General features: G+C 43.4%; 1 protein-coding gene across 1 annotated transcript; it reads left to right on the top strand.

Annotated features, from left to right (window-relative positions):
- Window positions 1–895: 895 nt before the first annotated feature.
- LOC126649330 (protein spire homolog 1-like) lies at window positions 896–17,940 on the top strand. Its single transcript, XM_050333380.1, has 16 exons — window positions 896–1,136; window positions 2,025–2,056; window positions 2,218–2,382; window positions 3,156–3,281; window positions 3,554–3,619; window positions 6,453–6,614; window positions 8,700–8,768; window positions 9,236–9,365; window positions 9,766–9,890; window positions 11,506–11,581; window positions 12,136–12,284; window positions 13,465–13,596; window positions 14,926–14,990; window positions 15,837–15,864; window positions 16,271–16,413; window positions 17,560–17,940. The coding sequence occupies exons 1-16, from the start codon at window positions 896–898 to the stop codon at window positions 17,729–17,731; spliced, it is 1,881 nt and encodes a 626-aa protein (XP_050189337.1). The 3' UTR covers window positions 17,732–17,940.
- The last annotated feature ends 215 nt before the right edge of the window (window positions 17,941–18,155 follow it).

The raw sequence follows: 18,155 nt of genomic DNA on the forward strand, positions 1-18,155 counted from the left end.
TTGCCATCCGGATGAGAGGACATGGTCTTAAGCCCTGCCAGGGGGAGGTTTAGGTTGGACATAATGAGGAATTTTTTCACAAAAACCCTGATTAGACATTGGAGCGGGCTGCCCAGGGTTGTGGTGGAATCACAGTCCCTGGAGGTGTTCAAGGAAAGACTGGACATGCCACAGTTTAGCTGACTTGGTTGGACTTGATGATCTCAGAGGTCTTTTCCAACCCAGCTGATTGTGTGATTCTGTGATATCAACAATCTGAACAAGGACAGGCCTTGCTGCCCATACCCTGGGTGCCCACCTGGCTATCCTGGTCCCTGCATGCGTTTGTCCCCGCTCCCGGGATTTGCCGTGGCAGGGACAAAGGGCCCAAAGCCAGGCAGAAGTGGGTCCTGTGGTGCATGCAGGTGCCCCATGGAATTCATTGCTGTTATTTATTAGTGTTGTTAGAACAGATGATGTTAGAATAGTTTCCTACCAAATGGATTGAATTTTTGTGGTCTTCTATGAGTACTCCTCCCCAAGTAAAGACATTATTTCCCGCCTCTTTCCCTTTCTGCCTGTAGTTGAACTTTCCTAACTGCCAGCACTGGTACTCCAATTAAAATATTTGTTAGGAACAATGGAGCTAAATCGGGCACATTTTCTTGTATAGTCTTATCTTTCCTGATTCCATTTGCTTTCTATTTTCTTTTACAGAATCTTGTACAAATACAGATTAAAGTGATGTCCTTTTAAAAAGATAGAGCAAAGATTGGCATTAATGGTTGCACCTGTAGGGAAGAGAGATAAGAGCAGACCAAGAGGCAGAACTGATAAAAGGCTGCTGTGAGCACTTGCCTGTCCCGGAAAGGGGAATGTTAAGCTTCCTAGACTAAGAGTGGAGGTGAAAGTAAAAATGGAATCGCCAAGGTGTGAGCAGAGGATCACAAAGGTCTCTCTAGCTGAGCTTTTGAGGTGTTTTGAACATCCTATAAGTGAGGAGCAAGCCTGGGCCATCTGCTTTCAGTGTTGCTGTAAAATGGAGCAGTTGGCTGGGGAGCTGTGCCCACCACTCCAGTCTATATTCATAAAAGGTTGTGGGAGCATCTTGATCCATGCTGATGGTACTGCTTCCTTCAAGGTCTACCACAAGTCTGGTAAGAGCATAGGTAGTTGCAGATGCCAAGGGCTGTTCTTTTAACAGGCTGAAATGTGGGGACAAAGTAGGGAAATTTTCTTTTCCTCTGCTTTTTTTTGTTGGTTATGTTTGGGTTTTTTTCCCCTCTCCTCTCTCTGTATATTGTTATGAAGCTATTCTCCTTCCTATACTTTATTTCAGAAGACTGTAGATGAATGGTTATACAGATGTATGATCTACTAATTTCTCTAGTTGTGCTCTATCGAGTCATTTAATTCTAGGGAATAGCTGGGATAAAAGCTTTCCACCACTTACTTTATTTGAAATAAGTAATCTGAAGCTTTATTTTTTGTCCTGCTCTGTTTGTCTTCCAACCTTCATCTTCTTACCTGTGTTATGGTAACTTTCACAGTGGATTTATGATTGCAGTTTCCCTTTTACTGTCACTGTGTCCAGCCAGCAAGTGGCAACAAGTTTGTGTTACATATGGCTTGGTTGGGCTGCCGCAGAGGTCAGTGCTAGGCTAACTCTTCAGGGATTAGAGTGGGTCATTAACGATAAAGACAAAGATCCCATGCCTTCCTTGTGGTTAGATATCAATTAGCAGACAACAACAATAACGAAACCCCAAACAAACAAAAAACCACCAAAACCAAAAATGCAGCAGCCATTAGTCTGAGGCTAGTGGTCACAGTAAGAAGAGCATCCCATGTTGCTTTCCAGCAACATAGGATTTTCCCAAATATAGGTCTACTTTCCCCACGTGGGACTGACTTTTGCCAGAGGAATTAGTTTCCTTGTTATCAAGGATTCTTCCTGTTTCCCCTTCTTGAAAGGGGTTCTAAAAGCTGTTTGTCAATGCCTAAGCAGTTGTCTTTCTCCACCAACCCTCTTTTTTCCCTTTCAGATGTTGGCAGCATTCAGCAGTCAGAGGACAAGGTAAGCTTGTGTCTTTACCTTCGTTATGTGTGCAGATATAATCCTGCTTAGTAAAGGCCAGCTCAGGAGATGGGGCAGAGGAGGGTACTTGCATGGCTGGGAACTGAGAGCTGTGGCATTCTCCAGTTTGTGCTGCATTGCTTCTTGGTCTCTGTCTGCAGCTGTTGGAATACTTGGGAGTGGTGATCTATGAAGCCCTGGACTGGGGAATTGACAGCCAACTGGAGCGAGAACTGAGTGGTCCTTTGGAGAAATTGCTGTGCCTCATGTTGAAACTGGATGATGAGCCAATTAAACCAGAAGTCACCCTGCAGGATGTTATCAAGGTTTTCTTATTCCCACTTAGTAAATATAGCAATTTTAGAGGAGCTGATGGAACAGTGCAGTTAACCAAGGGGCAAGTCCATTTCTGGGAAAAAGCTGGGTAGATTGTGGGAGAACAGAGAGGGAGCATGTGGCTTTAACATCAGAGGGAAAAGGCAATACCATCTTAGGTACTTGCAGGTGCCCATGAACAAGAATTAAGAAGGAAGACTACACATGGCTCTCACACAGCTGTGTCTACAAAGTCCTTCTGTACGTAGTCTCCAAATTCAATACCCAGAAGACTATGGATATTGAAAAAAGTCACTTGTCTGTAGTATTCAGTTTCTGCAAGGGCTGGAATTTCAATGTTTCAACTCAAACAGGTACTTGCTACTCAAATAGAATTTAAAGGTATGAGAAACTTCCCATCCCTCTGTCTGATCGGGGCTGGGGAAAAGGACAGGGTAAGTGACTCCACCTGCTGTGGGTTTTTGTGTTTTGTCTGCACTGGAGGCTTCCCCTTTCAGGTACTTATTCCAGAGCACACTCTGTGGAAGACAACATACATAAATTACACAGTTACTTCCATTATCATACATATATGATTGGACGTTTTGCTTCTTTGTTCCTCTGTATCTGCAATAGAAAAAAATATAAAGGGGCTATGAGGAAGATGATTTTTAACCATGGATCGAGGAAACTGAATCTTGCTTTACTCCATCCTCCCATGGGATTTTTTTTTTTTTTTTTTTTTCATTTCAAGATCTCTTTCAAATAGCTGCAATTCTTTCAGGCCTGTGAGGAGCACTTGCCCAGGCCTTCTGAGGCTACCAAACATTATGAAATGACCTGTAGGAATCTGTTTGCTGAATATATGGAACTTCAGAAGCTTGTAACTATCATCCAAACCTCCAAAGAGGTACATATGGGATCACCCCTTGGCTGCTATTCCCCCCACCTTCACTGACTCACCAAGTTCTAAAGTAACCTTCCCATTGCACTGAAAGTGGAGCATGTAGATGGTTTGTTTTCACAATGGGAATGGCTTCTGTCTCTGCACCTTTTATTTTGTAGCATTTACAAGTTTAGGTGTTTGGGGTTTGTAGGCTTTTCAGATAAACATTAGTAACTTATACTGGATAGATAGGAAATCACTGAACAGTGCAATGACCTCATGTGCTTGCTTCTCAGCGACTGAGAAAAATGGATGTGGAAGATTTGGTGGAAAATCCCCTTCAAAAGAAGAAAAACTGTGGTGTAAGGGATTTAATTTCTTCATTATGGGCTTGGGTGTTTTTTTTCAGCTGTAGCTCTCTCAGCTTTCCACTGATTTTTCTATGAAAAGTAGAGGTTGAACACAAATTAAACTGCTTAGTTTTTTTCAGGAGCTTAAGTAGTTAACAACTTGTCTGCAAAACAAGCTGGGGAGTAAACTTGAAGTTAAACTATTTCATATGCCAACCTCACGTGGACATTTATTCTACACAAATATTGTCTTTGTGGTCCAACTTAAACCACTTCTAAAAATGAAGTTGGAGGCAGTCTTTGGAGTAAGTGTCTGCAAGCAGTTACTCAGGCTGTTTCTTTCTGCTGCTGAGCCCCAAACTCCAGCTCTTGGCAGGAACTGCCACCTGCCAAAAGCAATCTGTTCCTTTCTTGTAGCTGGACTGAAAAATCCCAGAAAACTGTTCTGTTATCGGTAGAACTGGGGTGGACTATTTCACTTTTACTATGGGGAGTCTATGCTGGTTCAGGACTGGCAGGGACTGAAGGCCAGTAGCACTGTCCATCTTTGTGGCTGTGCAGCTCCAGCAGCTCAAAGGGGTGAAGGGAGATGAGGCTGGAGATGTCACTTATACCTTGGGCTCACTGCCTTTCTTGTCCTTGCATTCTGTCCTTCCATAGATTTGAACTGTATGTTTGGGGCAGAGAAAGCAACTTACTCTGTTCTTTTCAAGACCCTGCACAGTCAGGGCTCAATCAGAAACAAATAGCTCTTCCTTCAGGCTGGAGCTCTGCCCAGCATAAACAAATGCACTGTAGTCTGGAGCCTGTGGAGGCAAACAGCAAGCCCCAAGAGACTCGTGGACTCTCTCCCTTTGTCTAAATAGCACTTGCTTTGAAGCGTGCTCAAACTATTCGTATGAAAATGTTTGTGAAATGTGTGTTTGGGCATATTCTCAATTTTGTGATCTATTAAAATAAACTGGCAAGCTATCTCAAACCACAAACTCATCAACTGCTATAGCTCTTTTCTGCAGGGAATACATGAATAAATACATGGGCTTTGCTGTGTGGCCTGAAGGCCAGTGTATTTGGCCTCTGCTCCTTCAGGAGACATGAATTCCAAAAGCTGGATGCCTGTTGCAAATCCTCTGCCTCTAGTTTCCAAGTCCCTAAGCATCAGTTGATTGCATTGCTCTGAAAAACTCTTGAGTTTAAAATAACCAGGATGGTAACTTCACTGGGACCCCACAGATCAGAGCTGGTGCCTTGAGTGGTGCTAAGAAGCTAATGCTCTCTATGGGCCACACTTTTTTTTGTTGACTGCTACAAAACAGGTCTTCTGAAATGCAGACCACAACCTGACAGCATGCAGAGTTGTACAGTTTCAGCACAGCTTATCTGTACATGTCACAAGTTGATATTCACCTAGAAATCTAAGCAGTGAGACCTGTTAGAAACACAGTTTACTGCTAATCTATTGAATTTATCGAAATGGATTTAGGGTGTTGTACCATTTTTGTGTTGTGTTGCACAGGTGTGGGAAGTTTAGGTGGCATTTGACGCTACATGGGATGGCCCAAGTAGAATAACTGCAGTGATCCAGTCAGTAGGGAAAGAAAAGTATGAGTGATGATGATGTCACCAACATCTGAAAAATGTTTTGGGTGTGCAAGTTGCTCTGAAATGGACAGCTGAAGACAATTCTTGTTCCAAAACTAATGTGGCAATATTATAGTACAGAAGTCTCTCTTCAGGTCACGTCTTTCAGTCAAATGAGTGCTATTTCAAAAGTCTCTAGTACTGATGGGTTTGCCCAGAGACTTTTGTGTGTTCTCCCACACAATATTAAGTATAGCCTTGGAGATATGGCTTGTATGGGGTCACTCTTTGATAGTTCTAGTTCTCTGGAGTTGAGGTATGACTGTACCAAAGCCAGGCTAAAGCAATCCAACAAAAAATCTCTCTCCTTGAAGACAGTCATCAGTCAGAGCTTATATAAGACTCTTCTGATATTATACCAAGATATCTGAAGGGATAAGTTGAGAGAAGATGCTGTAAGTGGAAAAGGGAGAGGAGTCTAAGTCAGAAACTTTGTTCTGAGGCAGTTTTCTGAAATGTTTTGCTTCCCTTTTACTGTTTATAATACAATCACTTGCTCTTACTGAATTTGCCACTGGGATCCAGATAAGCTGTTGATTTAGCACTTCCATTACAATGTTGTCTAAACATGCTATTGAGTTGATTACTTTTTATCCTGTCTTTGTTGGGTTATACTGCATGCCTGAGCATCCTCAGATACTAATACAGGAAGAGGATGAGCAGATGTCAGAGCTTTTAGCTTGTGTCTCCAGGCTGAGACTACTAACATATGCTTCTGTGAAGTATGAGACCCCTTCCCACTTGTCTTCCTCTTTTGTTTGTGGGCATTTCAACCCTTGGTTTCTGAAAATTCAGAGGATTTTAATGGTGAGATTTGGGATTTCATTCCCAGTGTTTGCTAGAATTCAATAATATGAAAACACTGGCACCTGGAGCGCTTGCAGAAAGCAAATGGGTCTTGCTACCTGGCAGCAAAAACTGTGTTTTGCTGAAATACATTCATAAAGTTAATGACTAAATTTGGGAATGAGCCTGGTGAGCCAGCTCCCAGTTTCCTCATTGTAAATTAATCTCTGCAAAGAGAAGCAATTCTCTGTTCTGGTACTGTAGTGTCATCTGAAAGTGAGTAAAGGGGGGTGTTAAGGACACAACTGTGTGTTTCTGAATAACTTCAGTTTCTGAGTGTGCCCTGTTACCTGGAGGGAGGGGATGCTGCTCAGTGTTCTAGCCAGCTGTTGACTTGGCCCTTCCTGGTTTCTCCGAGGCACCCCTGTGGCCCAGTGTCATCAGTGAACTGCAGGCTGGTGTGAGGCTGCACAAGGCCAGTGAGCGACCTCAGCGTTGTGTGGCTCCAAAAGAACGTGTCCGCTCTCCCTTTGAATTGCTTTTGGATGATATTCAGCACAAGAGGTACACCCTCCGGAAGGTGAGTGACTTTGAAAACATCTGCTCTGCTTCATGTCTAAGCAGGATGTGTTGAGACCTCTTCTCCAAAAGCTTGTCTTTCTCAAGGGTACTTCCAAGTCCAGAAGTGTCTGGGTATCCCTCTCAGTTGCAACTCAACATTAGATCCCCTATTTTTCCACCGAAGTGCTTCATTTCCAGTAACTTTGTAAGTCAGGGGTAGTCACGGTTTCATGAAGCCGAATAAAAAACCTCTTCTCCCTCCAGGGGCCAGCCAGTCCTTTCCCTGGAGCAGATACTCAGCCCTGCACACAAGTTTCATGGAACAGACTCTTGCTTGCTTGTACTTTCCACCTTGGACACTTATGTCCTTCCAGGCTCCTTTGGCTGAGCTATGCTTGGCAGCATCTCTTACTAGTTCCCTTGCCTTCCCAGATGTCCCAGATGTTCTGGAGTGTATGCAAAAGCAGTTTTGAGACAATCCTTTGCTCAGCCTCAGGCAGACACCTCTAGGCAGTGTACTTGAGCTACTGCAGGAGTTTTGTCAGGGTAAAAAAAGTTAAGCCCCTCCCAGGGGCAGCTGCTGTTTTGACTCAAGTGGCAGTGACTTCCAACTTCACCACTTGGTTGGTGAAGATGACCAGCTACAAGAATGTCTGGGATGTCTCTAAAGGCTTGTGATGCTCTTTGCTTGCCGCAGCTTGATCTGGGAATGATGAGCAGATCTAAAACACTGGCATAAGGCTTTGTGGCATTGGCGTGCTTTGCAAACAGACGTCTTGGCAGAAGATGAGACACAACTCTTCTTGTAATAAAAAGCAGTATTACAAAAAGTGAAAACTTTGCATACCACACTAGACATCAGCTTTTTTTTCCTCTTTGTTGGTGCTGCTGGAGTGCAGCAGGTTTATAAGCTTCAGCTAAACCATGCACCTCTATAAAGCCCCAGCTCTTGCTTGGCTTGACTGTGGCTCCAGCCTCCAGGTAAGGCTATGTCATTTCTTTGGAGATAATATCTTTATTGACATATAAATGAATAGTAGTGGAAAGGAGACAGTGCATCATAACTACTTGTGTTCCTTGTATATCTTGTGTACACTTGTATATCCTGTATATCAGTGCACTGCAGTACAGAACTGTAACTCAAGGTGGCAGAATGCTCTGAGCCTTGATTTTCTCCCTTTTTTCTTCTTTTAAAAAAAATCAAAACAAAACAAAAAACAACAAAACCCCACACACTTTTCTTTTTGAGAAGAAGCACAAACATGTTTGAAGAGTAGTAGACAGAAATGCTCAAAGAAAGCAGAGTGCTCAGGTCTTTGTGAAGGCTCTTAAACTAGGATTTCCCCATCTGCAAAGCTATTTTAAAGCTTCTCTAGCAAACAGTGGTCTAATTTGCAAATGAATGAAAGCACAGCTAGTGTGGGAAGCTGTAGTGTTGTTCTACCTGCACTCCCACATGTTCTGAAGTTGTACACACAGGGAGCATAGCCTCAAAATAAGAATACATGAACAAGGCAGCTAAAGACATGCATGTGCAATTGACTTTTTTGTCAGTTCTCCCCTCTGCAGCAAGCACAGGACTTGATGTCTCACATGAATATCTGCCCTGCAATTCTATCTCGCTATTGTTCCTAGTTTATGTAGGGCTGTAAGCCAATCTCTGGGACTCTAGCTTATGCATACAGCTGCCTGCTGCTGCAGTTCTTGTTGCAGTTCTGTTAACCCATTCCATTGCTCTCCTCCCTGGAGCCTTCTCACTGATGAATATGATATGACCATGGTGCTTATTGGGACGTTAGAATCTGAGTACAGCGTTCTCCAGCAGCTTATGAACAGTTCATGAGCTGCTGGGACTGGAAGCCTCTAAAGGCTGTGCAGCACTTCTGACTGTCTCTAGCTTGCCATGGGCAAGTCTGTCTCCACTGAGAACCCACATAAGTATTCTACACTTCCCAACTCTTTTTTTTTGTGCCATTCCCACCTCCCCCATTCCCAAATCCTGAATTGCACCGTTCAATGTGCCGCTGAATGGCAGGGTAGACCAGGAGGAAGGAATTATTGTAGAAAAAGAACTATTTCTTAAGCATTATTTTTCCTCCTTCAGGTGATGGTTGAGCAAAAACACAAGGATCCCAAAGTTGATGTAGCTGCTCCCAAGCCTCATCTAAAGCTGGTAGGTGGCCTGATGCTGCATCTGGTGATAGCAAAAAAAGGTAATTCTGGAGCTGACAGGACAGTTTCAAGGAACATAGAGGTAATACCTGAGCTACAGGTTTGTGTTTAGGAGGGGGGTATATTGACTTCTGAACAACCCCTCCTGCCAAACCCAGGGCCTAGGAAAATGGGAGTTGACATCTTCATAGTAGAAAGATGATCAGTTTACCTACTTCTTCCACTGCTTCTTTCATTTGGAACATTTTGTGGTCCTGAAAGGACTTCTGGAGTTCTCGATTTCAAATTTGAGAGTCACTGAAGTGTTCTGCTATGCACAGTGCTGGAGGGTGCTTCATGTGCAGGGCCCAGTGCCCTCCTGAGTGACAGGCACTTGTAAAACAGTGCCATTGCTGATGGATTGTTCTGTCACCACTGGTCTCCTTGCTCTATCCACTGGCTCTTTGTGGTGCTGTGCTTTGCCTGCAGGTGTTGGAGAGGCAGCTGAAAGAGTGTGTGCCATGTGAGACCAGCTGGCATGAACAGCCCATGGCAGAAATAAAACAACCACAGAAGCTTCAGTCAGCAGCAGCACAGGAAAAATGGAGCAGGCCCAAAGGTACCTGCTACAAAATAATGGCTGGCCTTTGAAATGAAAGCCCACTTATCTTTTCAATAACATTTATAATGCAAGGGGGGTGGCAATGCAAATTTTGTGTGATAGAGGTGGTATGGCATAAGAATAGTTATTTCTAGAAATACTGTTTGTGGCTAATTAAGACTCAAAAGATGGTTCAGCTTACCTAATTTTTTTAAGGATGTTCAAAATTGTCCACTAAATGAGAGGACAGAATTTTGACCATCACCTAACACTAAAAGTTTATGTAAGTTCCAGGACAAAGTCTGGCCTAATCTCAAATTCTGATCTGTGGGTATCAAATCTGTCATTTTCTTGTCCCAGCACAATATCTCATTTAGTCTGTGGGTATGGAGGTTTTTGTTCTCCCTCTCCCCTGCAGAAATGCTTTTGACACCAAGTACAGCCTTGAACTCTCCAAGTGACAGTTTTTTAACTCTCCAAGATGCCAGTACTGAGTTTAAAGTTGTCAACACTAAAACACAGCAGCTGGGACCAGGAGTTCAGGTAAGGCTTTAAGTGAAAGGACGATGGAGAGGCATTAGATCTGCAAACACACACATGAAGGTCAGGAACAAATCCTAGCGTAGGAAATCTTGTCTCAAAAGTGAACAAATGTGGTACTGTTGGGTTCACTGAACTTCTTTCCTCTACGGAAGAACGTATCATATTCAGACAGTTGTGTTTGTGGCCTGACTGCAGTCCACAGGTACAGCCTATAAGGGATCCCTTCTTTCTGACCAGTGCTAGGACCTGAGGGACTGGCCTGAAGTTGTGTCAGTGGAGGTTTAGGTTAGATAATAGGGAAATGTTTTTCGCCCTGAGGGTGGCTGGTCACTGATTCCAGATAAGTGATCACACCACCAAGCCTGACAGAGTTCAAGAAGTGTTTGGACAACAGTGTGATTCTTGGGATGGTGCTATGCTGGGCTAAGAGTTGGACTTTGCTTGTGCAAAGAATGTGCTTGTGCTTCAGCTCAGAATATTCTATGATTCTATAGAACCAAGGCCTGCTCTGGTCTCTTAAAACTAGATCCTGCAGAAGTTTTAATATGCATGGTAGTCTAGCCAATCTTACCTCACAGTGAGGCATTTGATGCTAGGTGTATTGATGTATTTTGGTTTCACATGGTGTGTGAGCTCATGGAAGGAAAACTTTATTACTTATTTTTAAGAAGCAACTTGATTGGTGAATTCCCACTCTTCTGTCTGGGGAGTTATTTTGGGAGCACCACTCCTCAATAAACCACAATACATAGTCTTTGGGTTCTTTTACTCCTGGCTCAATCATGAAAAGCTTGACTTACTTGGTTCAGGGATTCAGTCTCAACATTTTCAGAAATTCTGTGGGACAGAATTTAAGCCCTAAAACATCATGTCTAGCACAGATGCTCTGGCATACAAACAGGAATCTGTTTTCTGTAAATATTTCTGTCTGAAATGCAGTTGCTTAACTGAGGAAAACGGATATGAATTAATAAAAGCAGAAAATCTCAGCTATATTTTTCCCCCTGTCTGTGCTACTTGGAGGAATGTTCAGCGTTCAAGAACCCTGTCGCTGAATGTATTACTGCTAAACTAGAAGGACCTTCATATGGAGACCAATTTGTTTTCTGCTTTTCTAGAGAAGGTAGAAACAATGTTGTTGAGATACAGCATTGTGTTTGAGTTGGGTTAGTGAGTTGGGTTAGTCATAGTCTCTTGAACTGTTCTCCAATGTTGCTATGTGTGAGCTGCAGCCAACAATATGGTTCCAATGTACTCCATGGATTGCTTAGGGAGGGTTTTGCAAAGTTGGTTCCTGAACAGATGAAACTTTGGTGTTAGTTTCCACATTGAACTTGGGAGAGAGAGAGAGCAGATGAATTGGAAATTTCACTAACTTGGCTGGAGCTTCATGGTTGTGCAGTGCAGAGGGGGGTTAATTTTATGTTCCAAGAAGTAATAGAAATTTCCTAAATGTACTCCACTGATTGCTTTCTTTGCTTCACTTTTGAGTGAACCTTGAACATTTCTGGTCAGTCCTGGGTATCCTGGTTTTGTTTAGCAGCAGTACTTCTGATGAAGTGGGCTTAGTGTCTCTTGCTTGCAGCTTATGAACATCCTGTCCTCTGATCTACAGGAAACCACTCCCGAGCTGCCTGACAGTGCCTGTCTTTCTCCCAGCAGGTCATCACTAGTATCCTACAACAGCACAGGTCAGTGTACTTCCAGCTGCATGTCCAAACCAGGTGACAAAGTATAGTCAGTGGCCTACTGGGTTCCTAAAACCTTAGGCTGGGTTCACTGTACACTTTCTTTTCACTCTGATCACATGGAGTTACTTTACAAGAGAAGCTCCAACACTAAATAAAGAGTCTGGGGAGGTGCCCTTAGAAAACCATTTCTCTGCAGTTGACTGAAGCCTGTGTAGTTCCTGCAGCTTCAAAACAATGATAGCATGTCCCCAAAGGCCTAACTGGAATTTGCAGTAAAAGCTAAATGAATGTTTTGAATATTCAAGTAGAAAGTGCACCACTTGATTTCATTAAACTAAATGGTGCTAATGAAGCCTCATCAGTGCCTACTGACAAGCATAATTACTGTAACCTCTCCTTTTTGTGATCTGAGCAGATGGGGTAGAGGAGGAGAGACGTAAGCCTTGCAACCTTCAGAGGGCAGTGTAGTGCTCCTGAGTGTTCAACTTTTAGGATGAATACTTAAAAGCTGCCAGTTGGTTTTCTGCACCCTAAAACTCTCTCTTCCTATCCAGGTTGCACTGCAAATTCCCTGTGTCCTCCATGTCCACCCACACCAGGAGATGTTAAACCCAAGAGTTTCCTGAATACTGTCCAACAGCAGCTGCCTCCTTACAGAAGAAGGTCCAAATCTTTAGAGACAGGCCTTCAAAGCAAGGAACTTGTAAGTCCAACATGTCAGCAAGCAGCCCTGGTCTGATAGATCTTGTAATGACTAGAGCTTGCACCGTGATCCTTCTGTAATCACCAAGCATGCTCTGTGGTTTTTATCTTGGGACATATTGTATGCTGATTTGAAGTTGGTATATTGTTCTCTCACTGGAGACAGCTTAAGAGAGGACTGAATGCTGCAGTGTCCTTGCAGTGCCTTCCCAGTTTGAATGATATGAAATAAAGTTGTTTCCCATAGAAGAAGAAAAAAATACCTCTGCACTACTTGAAAATGTCCATCAAAACTTCCTCAAGAGACTGTAGTTGACAGTAGGACTGTCCTGCTTTCTCCATCTCCCCTCATTCTTTCTAGATTCTGCTACATTCATGTGTCCTTTAAGCTGCAGTAAAGGGAACAAGCAGTTGACAAACTGTAGATAGGAGAGCATTAGTGACTTTTAAATGTATAATGTATGCGGTATTGAAGTCATCAGGCTCTGCATGATGGTAGTGAGAGAAATGCTGGGATTTGTGTGCTTCTGTGCAACCTTTTGAATTATGGCCTTGCCCTGTTCTGCCCTGACAAGGTGTGCTGTGCCCTTTCCTCCTTCTTTCCTTTTGCATCCCCCCCTGCCTAACTTTTCAAGTCTCTAAACTGACCTGAGGACTCTTAGAGCTCTTTGTTCAGCAGTTTGGTGGGGGATGCAGGTGGGTTGGGTTCCCCACCTGGGGATAAGAGCAGGTGGTCTCTCCTGGTAGACCACCAAACCATAGTTGCCATTTGTGTGGGGCCAGTGATTCCTGGGAAAGAGAAGGCAAGACAGTGTTGTGCTGTGGAAAGGGATCTTGTACTCAGGAGGGCCAGGGTGGCATCTGTTTTGTAGTCTGTTCCAAAGGGTAAAACTCCCCAAGGACTGGCTCTGGAGATGGTATTAGCTGCTGTGGTGACCAATGGACCTGCTTCCTTTATGAAGTGTCAGGAATCTGCTTGAAAACTGTAGCAGCCACTAAACCCCCTGTAGTAGTTTCTCTGCTAGCATCATCAAACAGTCAACTGATATTCCCCATCACGAGCACAATTGGGTTTTGGAGACAAGTGCTCCTCAGCCTTTGGGACCCAGTTTTGAGGATAACCTCCCCAGATAGCTGCTTTCTTCAGCTTTCTCTGATGCTTAACTTCTGTTTTTCAGCAGGACTGTCTCTTTCCTACCAAGTGGCCATCACCAACCATCGCTGAGCTGATTGGAACCAGATATTCAGAGAAGGTGCTGGGAGGGCAAGACTTCCTCCAAAGAGGTAGTGATGGTGTCTTTCTAAGAGCAAAGGTATGTTTCCTCTCTTCTCTTTGTGCTATCCTTGGTTTTTCAAAAGCTGGTTGGTTTCATGGCCCTCAGTGCTGAACTGCTGAGGTGCCCTTTGCCTCAACTTATCCTGTTCCTAACAGCGGATCTGAGTTTGGCCCTAGGCTGGAAACAGTTTTTAGTACTTTGTGCAGTGATGGCTTTTAATCCAGCTTAAACTGTGTAAATTGCTTAGAAAGTAACCCAGCCTTTGCTTGTTACTTCTTGTCTGTGATTTCCATGCTAGGAGAGCTGGACTGCCATGAGTGTTGGGCAGTTCTGAAATCCTGAAGTAAATAGCTGGGATTTGGTACTGCTAAAGAGTGAAACTGAGGCTCGCACACCTGAGCTGACCTGGCTCAAACCACCTTGCTCAGTGACACAAAGGTCGGGGAGGTGAGAGGGACAGAGAATGACCTGCAGCACAGGACTGTTGACTGTTCACATTTCTTGACTCCTGCCTTAGTCACTGAGTCTCCTTTAGAGGGGGTGTTGCAGCCAATCCTCCAGAACAGATGTCCTGAGTACAGGCCCTTTGCAACACAGATGTGAGGAAGTCTGTGCTACTGGGCTTATGGGTCAGCTTCTTGCCCTCATTTATTTAGCAGTACAGACAGAGTCAAAGGGTTCTACTAGCAAAGCGATGTTACTTCCACAGTCTGTCTGATGCTCCTGAGACTGAATCCTTGTTTTTATCTCCCCTTACCAACCCTGCTTTAACTTGCCTGTTCTATGCCTATTCAAAAATGGCTCTTACCCCTTTTGTGTTCTTGCTGCTGAAGTTTTTTTAGCTTTCTCAAGCTCTACTTCTCAAGATAATATCACTTCTGACTGCCAGCTGTGTATGAATGTGCTCTTTTTTATAAAGTTCAAGCGACTCATCAGCTTCCTTATGACTCATTTTTTGCTTCAGGATTGAATTCAAATTTGCCCTGATTTAATCTCTTTGGGATTGCTGCAGTCTACCTCAAAGAATGTCTCTCTTCTTCCCTCTCTCTTAACTAGCTACTGTTACACTCTTGCACAATACAGCTATTGTTTGCTCCAGAGCCTTTTTTTAAACTCCTGTTGTCTGGCAGCTGCCCCAAACCTCTGCATCATAAAAACACTGGCCTACAAGTAAGAATTTTTGTTTTGCCTTTTTAGCTTTTAATTCCTGTGTCTTTGCTGTCCTTTATTCGACCTCTGTTATTGTAATATGGATTTAAAGCCTTTAGAAGGTTGGTTTATGTGCTTGCTCTTTGACAGGCAGTGGATATTGTTGGTACAAAGATATTTCCCTTTTGCATTCACAAATAACTTTCCTTTCCACAGATCTGTTTCAGCTGCCGTAAGCAGATGTTTCTTAAGTGGCCTTACAACTGTTACCTCTGCAGCAGGTGAGCTGGTACAAAAGGGCTGAATGAGGAGGGAGAAAAGAGTGAAAGAACAGTGCTGAAAATACCCAGTGTTCAAAGATTTGTAGTACTGGATAGGAACAGGTTGCTGAGCCCTTCAGTTTTGTCTTACTGCACAAGCCAGGCTGAAGTGTCTACAGCTGCAGAGGATGTGGAAAAACTTGTCTCTGAAGTGGTATCTCAGTTTTAATTCTTAGTATTGAGCTAGCAATAACCAAATTTACTGTGCCAGTATTAAATTCAATTTCTCTGAGATCACTCTCTGAATTTTGCTCTAAAGGTTGGATCTAACTTCAGACAAGGGCCTGAACAGGTTCTGGGAAAGGGTCTTCACCAGAATCTTCTGCTGAGGACTGAAAAGCAGAACTCCAGACCTTGTGACTGGGAAAGGAGTTGGACCTACTTGTATCCACTTAGTTGTCAAAGATTTTCTGTTCATGAGAGAGGGAGAGAGATACTTCAGGCTCATTAAGGCTCACTTAAATCTATTTGAAGCAGTGGTGAAGCACTGAATTGATTACAAGCAGCAAGTAAACAACCACTGGAAATTGAGCAACTGTCTGGTGGTGGTGCTGGGTGAAATTTAATGAGGATTTGCAGAGAAAGCCTTGAAGCTATGGATGCTGACACATTTCAGATGAATTAAACAACCATAAATAGGAGAGCTGTCAAACTGAATGGGGGAGTTCTGAGCTTGCTTGCTTTGCCATCAAGTGATTCTGCCACGGTCACAAATTCTGACTTACTTGGGAAAGTCACCTTTAGCTGCCATATTAGTATCTACTGAGCTTTACCCAAATGATAATGCTGGGAACTTTTTTCTTTCAGTGTTGTCTGCTGTGACTGCTGCATCAAGGCAAGTCTAGTCTGTACAACAGCACATGCGTTTTTTACATTTTCTGTTTTCCCAGTGCCTCACCTAGTCATGGGAAGCTTTCCTTCACCCCACTGATACCTCAAATCTACTCTCTACCTTGTTTCTAAGAAAAGAGAAGAGGGACTATTATGAGGTGCAAAAGCAGCGAGGGTGCCGCAGACATTTCTTGTCATACGCAGCTAAAACAACTCTGGTTCCTCTTTCATCCTGTGTAAAGTGGTTGGGATTACACTGTGATCTATTTATACAAGGGTCAGAAAGTTCACTGCATTAATGTCTACCTTTTAAGTGCACTAATAAATCAATTGCATGCCATGCAAATTCTCCAGCTAAGCAGGAGGATGTGTTTCCCTGAGAATTCAGGTGACTTGTGTTGTGATTCTAGATGTCAATGCCCTTCAGAACATGTGTACATCTTCCACTTCACTTCCTAAAGTTTTTGAGACTCTCCAGAGAGGACGACCCAGCTACTGAAGAGCAGAAGAGCTCAGAGTTGCTACATGAAATAGAGCATGGGCAGTATTTTGGGTAAGCTGGGACAGGGATGGTCTGTTTTTACCTTGAAAGATATTACCAGTTACTTATGTAAATCTCAAACATGCAGACAGCAGTATGTAGTAGTAGGTTGGTCAGCTGAATGTTCTGCTGAATGACTGGTTTAGTCCTTGGTCTAACTGGTGTATAGTTCTCTGGAAGTATTATGGATTTTAGATGACCAAAAGGGAGGATGTACAGGTGCTCTGAAGTAGTTTTTCCTTTTTGTCAGGTTTCTGATTTGGATTTAGAAGTGTCCACGTTAGCCCAGACACAGAAAGTCCTTTGCAATAGCTTCAATCGTATAAGAATTTCTAGACTGCATTATATTCTATCCCCACAGCTGGAGGTCTGTCACTGCAACCCAAGTGTAGCCCCTATATACCTACAAATCAAATATGCTAATTGTCTTAAGTACGACTAACTGAAGAGTAATGCCTCAGTTTCCCTCCACACATGTACAGATACCCTTTCCTTTTTGCCCACAGAAAATGAACTATTCCAAAAAGACCTTTTGACAGTTCTGAGTGGAAAAGACAGACCATGTGTGTATAAGTGCAATATCTAAGACTGAAAACATACGTTGTTTCTTCTCTATATTCTCTTCTTTCCAAAGCAGTTAAGTGTTCTACTGGAGGAACTGGTGTCTTTGCTTTCCTTTCTTCTCTAACCATTCTTTAATGTAGCCAGAATAAAGTCACAGCAGTTTCTGGTTCAAAGGCTTGTACCTCAATTGCCAAAAAGCAGGGGTAGTGTTCACTATTGAAGTTAACTTTGTGGGGCAGGCAGTGGTTTGGTCTGTCTTATAATGCAGGTGCTGTAGAGGAGGTCTGAGAGGCTGCATTGCTGTCATACTTCAGGATGGCAAAAAGAAATCCTACTGCATGAGGATGCAGTCACAACCTTGGGTCAGACATAGACAGTCGTTAGCCCTTTGTCTGACATACTGTCGATAGAGAGAAGGTGTCAGTAAATGAAAGTGTTCTGATGCTTAGTAGCCTTCCTTAGTGGTGCCGAGGGCTCTTTTGAACTCATGCAATTACCTAAATCACTTAGCAGCCTGGAGGAAGGGTGGAAGAGCACCATGCCCTCTAACAGAAACCTGGGTCAGCTTTACTGCTTTTGTTTTCCCCTCTCCAGTGTACCCATTATTTTGGAGCCCCGTTGCCTAGCACGGCCTCTGTGCTGTTACACAAGGGCCATGGCAGGCTGGCTGACTGCAGACATCTGTACCTGCTGTGAGCAGTACCTGATGAATGTGGCTTCCCGTCAGCAGCAGAGCATCCCTCCCAGAAGAACTTCCTGGGCTTGATCCAAACTGCAATAACTATACCATGCATTTCTCCTGTCACTCGGTCTGTACCTGAAATAAATTAAACCGCTTTATGCATCTATTGACATTAAAGGCCTGATTAGAAGACCTCCTGGTGGTCAGTCTAAGCAGGAAACACAGTTAGTATTTCTCTATTGTGAAGTATTCTAAAGCTTTGTGAGTTTTGGAACTGTTTTGATTCTTTTTATGTTTCTTTGAGGAAAATAAACGTTGAAGCACTATCACGTCTGTGGTATTTTCTTCTTTGCACCTGCAGTTGCCATTGTTCCATGGCACTGTTTGCATTCACTGCTGAGCAGGCTTCACCCAATGTAATGAGCACAGGGACACTTTTAACCTAAGCCCCCTTTCCTCAGAGAGTTGGAAAGTGGAGCTCACAGTTATGTGATCACATCAACATGCA

The sequence above is a fragment of the Myiozetetes cayanensis genome, unplaced genomic scaffold (assembly GCF_022539395.1).
Source record: "Myiozetetes cayanensis isolate MyiCay16 unplaced genomic scaffold, myiCay2020 scf5-8, whole genome shotgun sequence".
Lineage (NCBI taxonomy): Eukaryota > Metazoa > Chordata > Aves > Passeriformes > Tyrannidae > Myiozetetes > Myiozetetes cayanensis.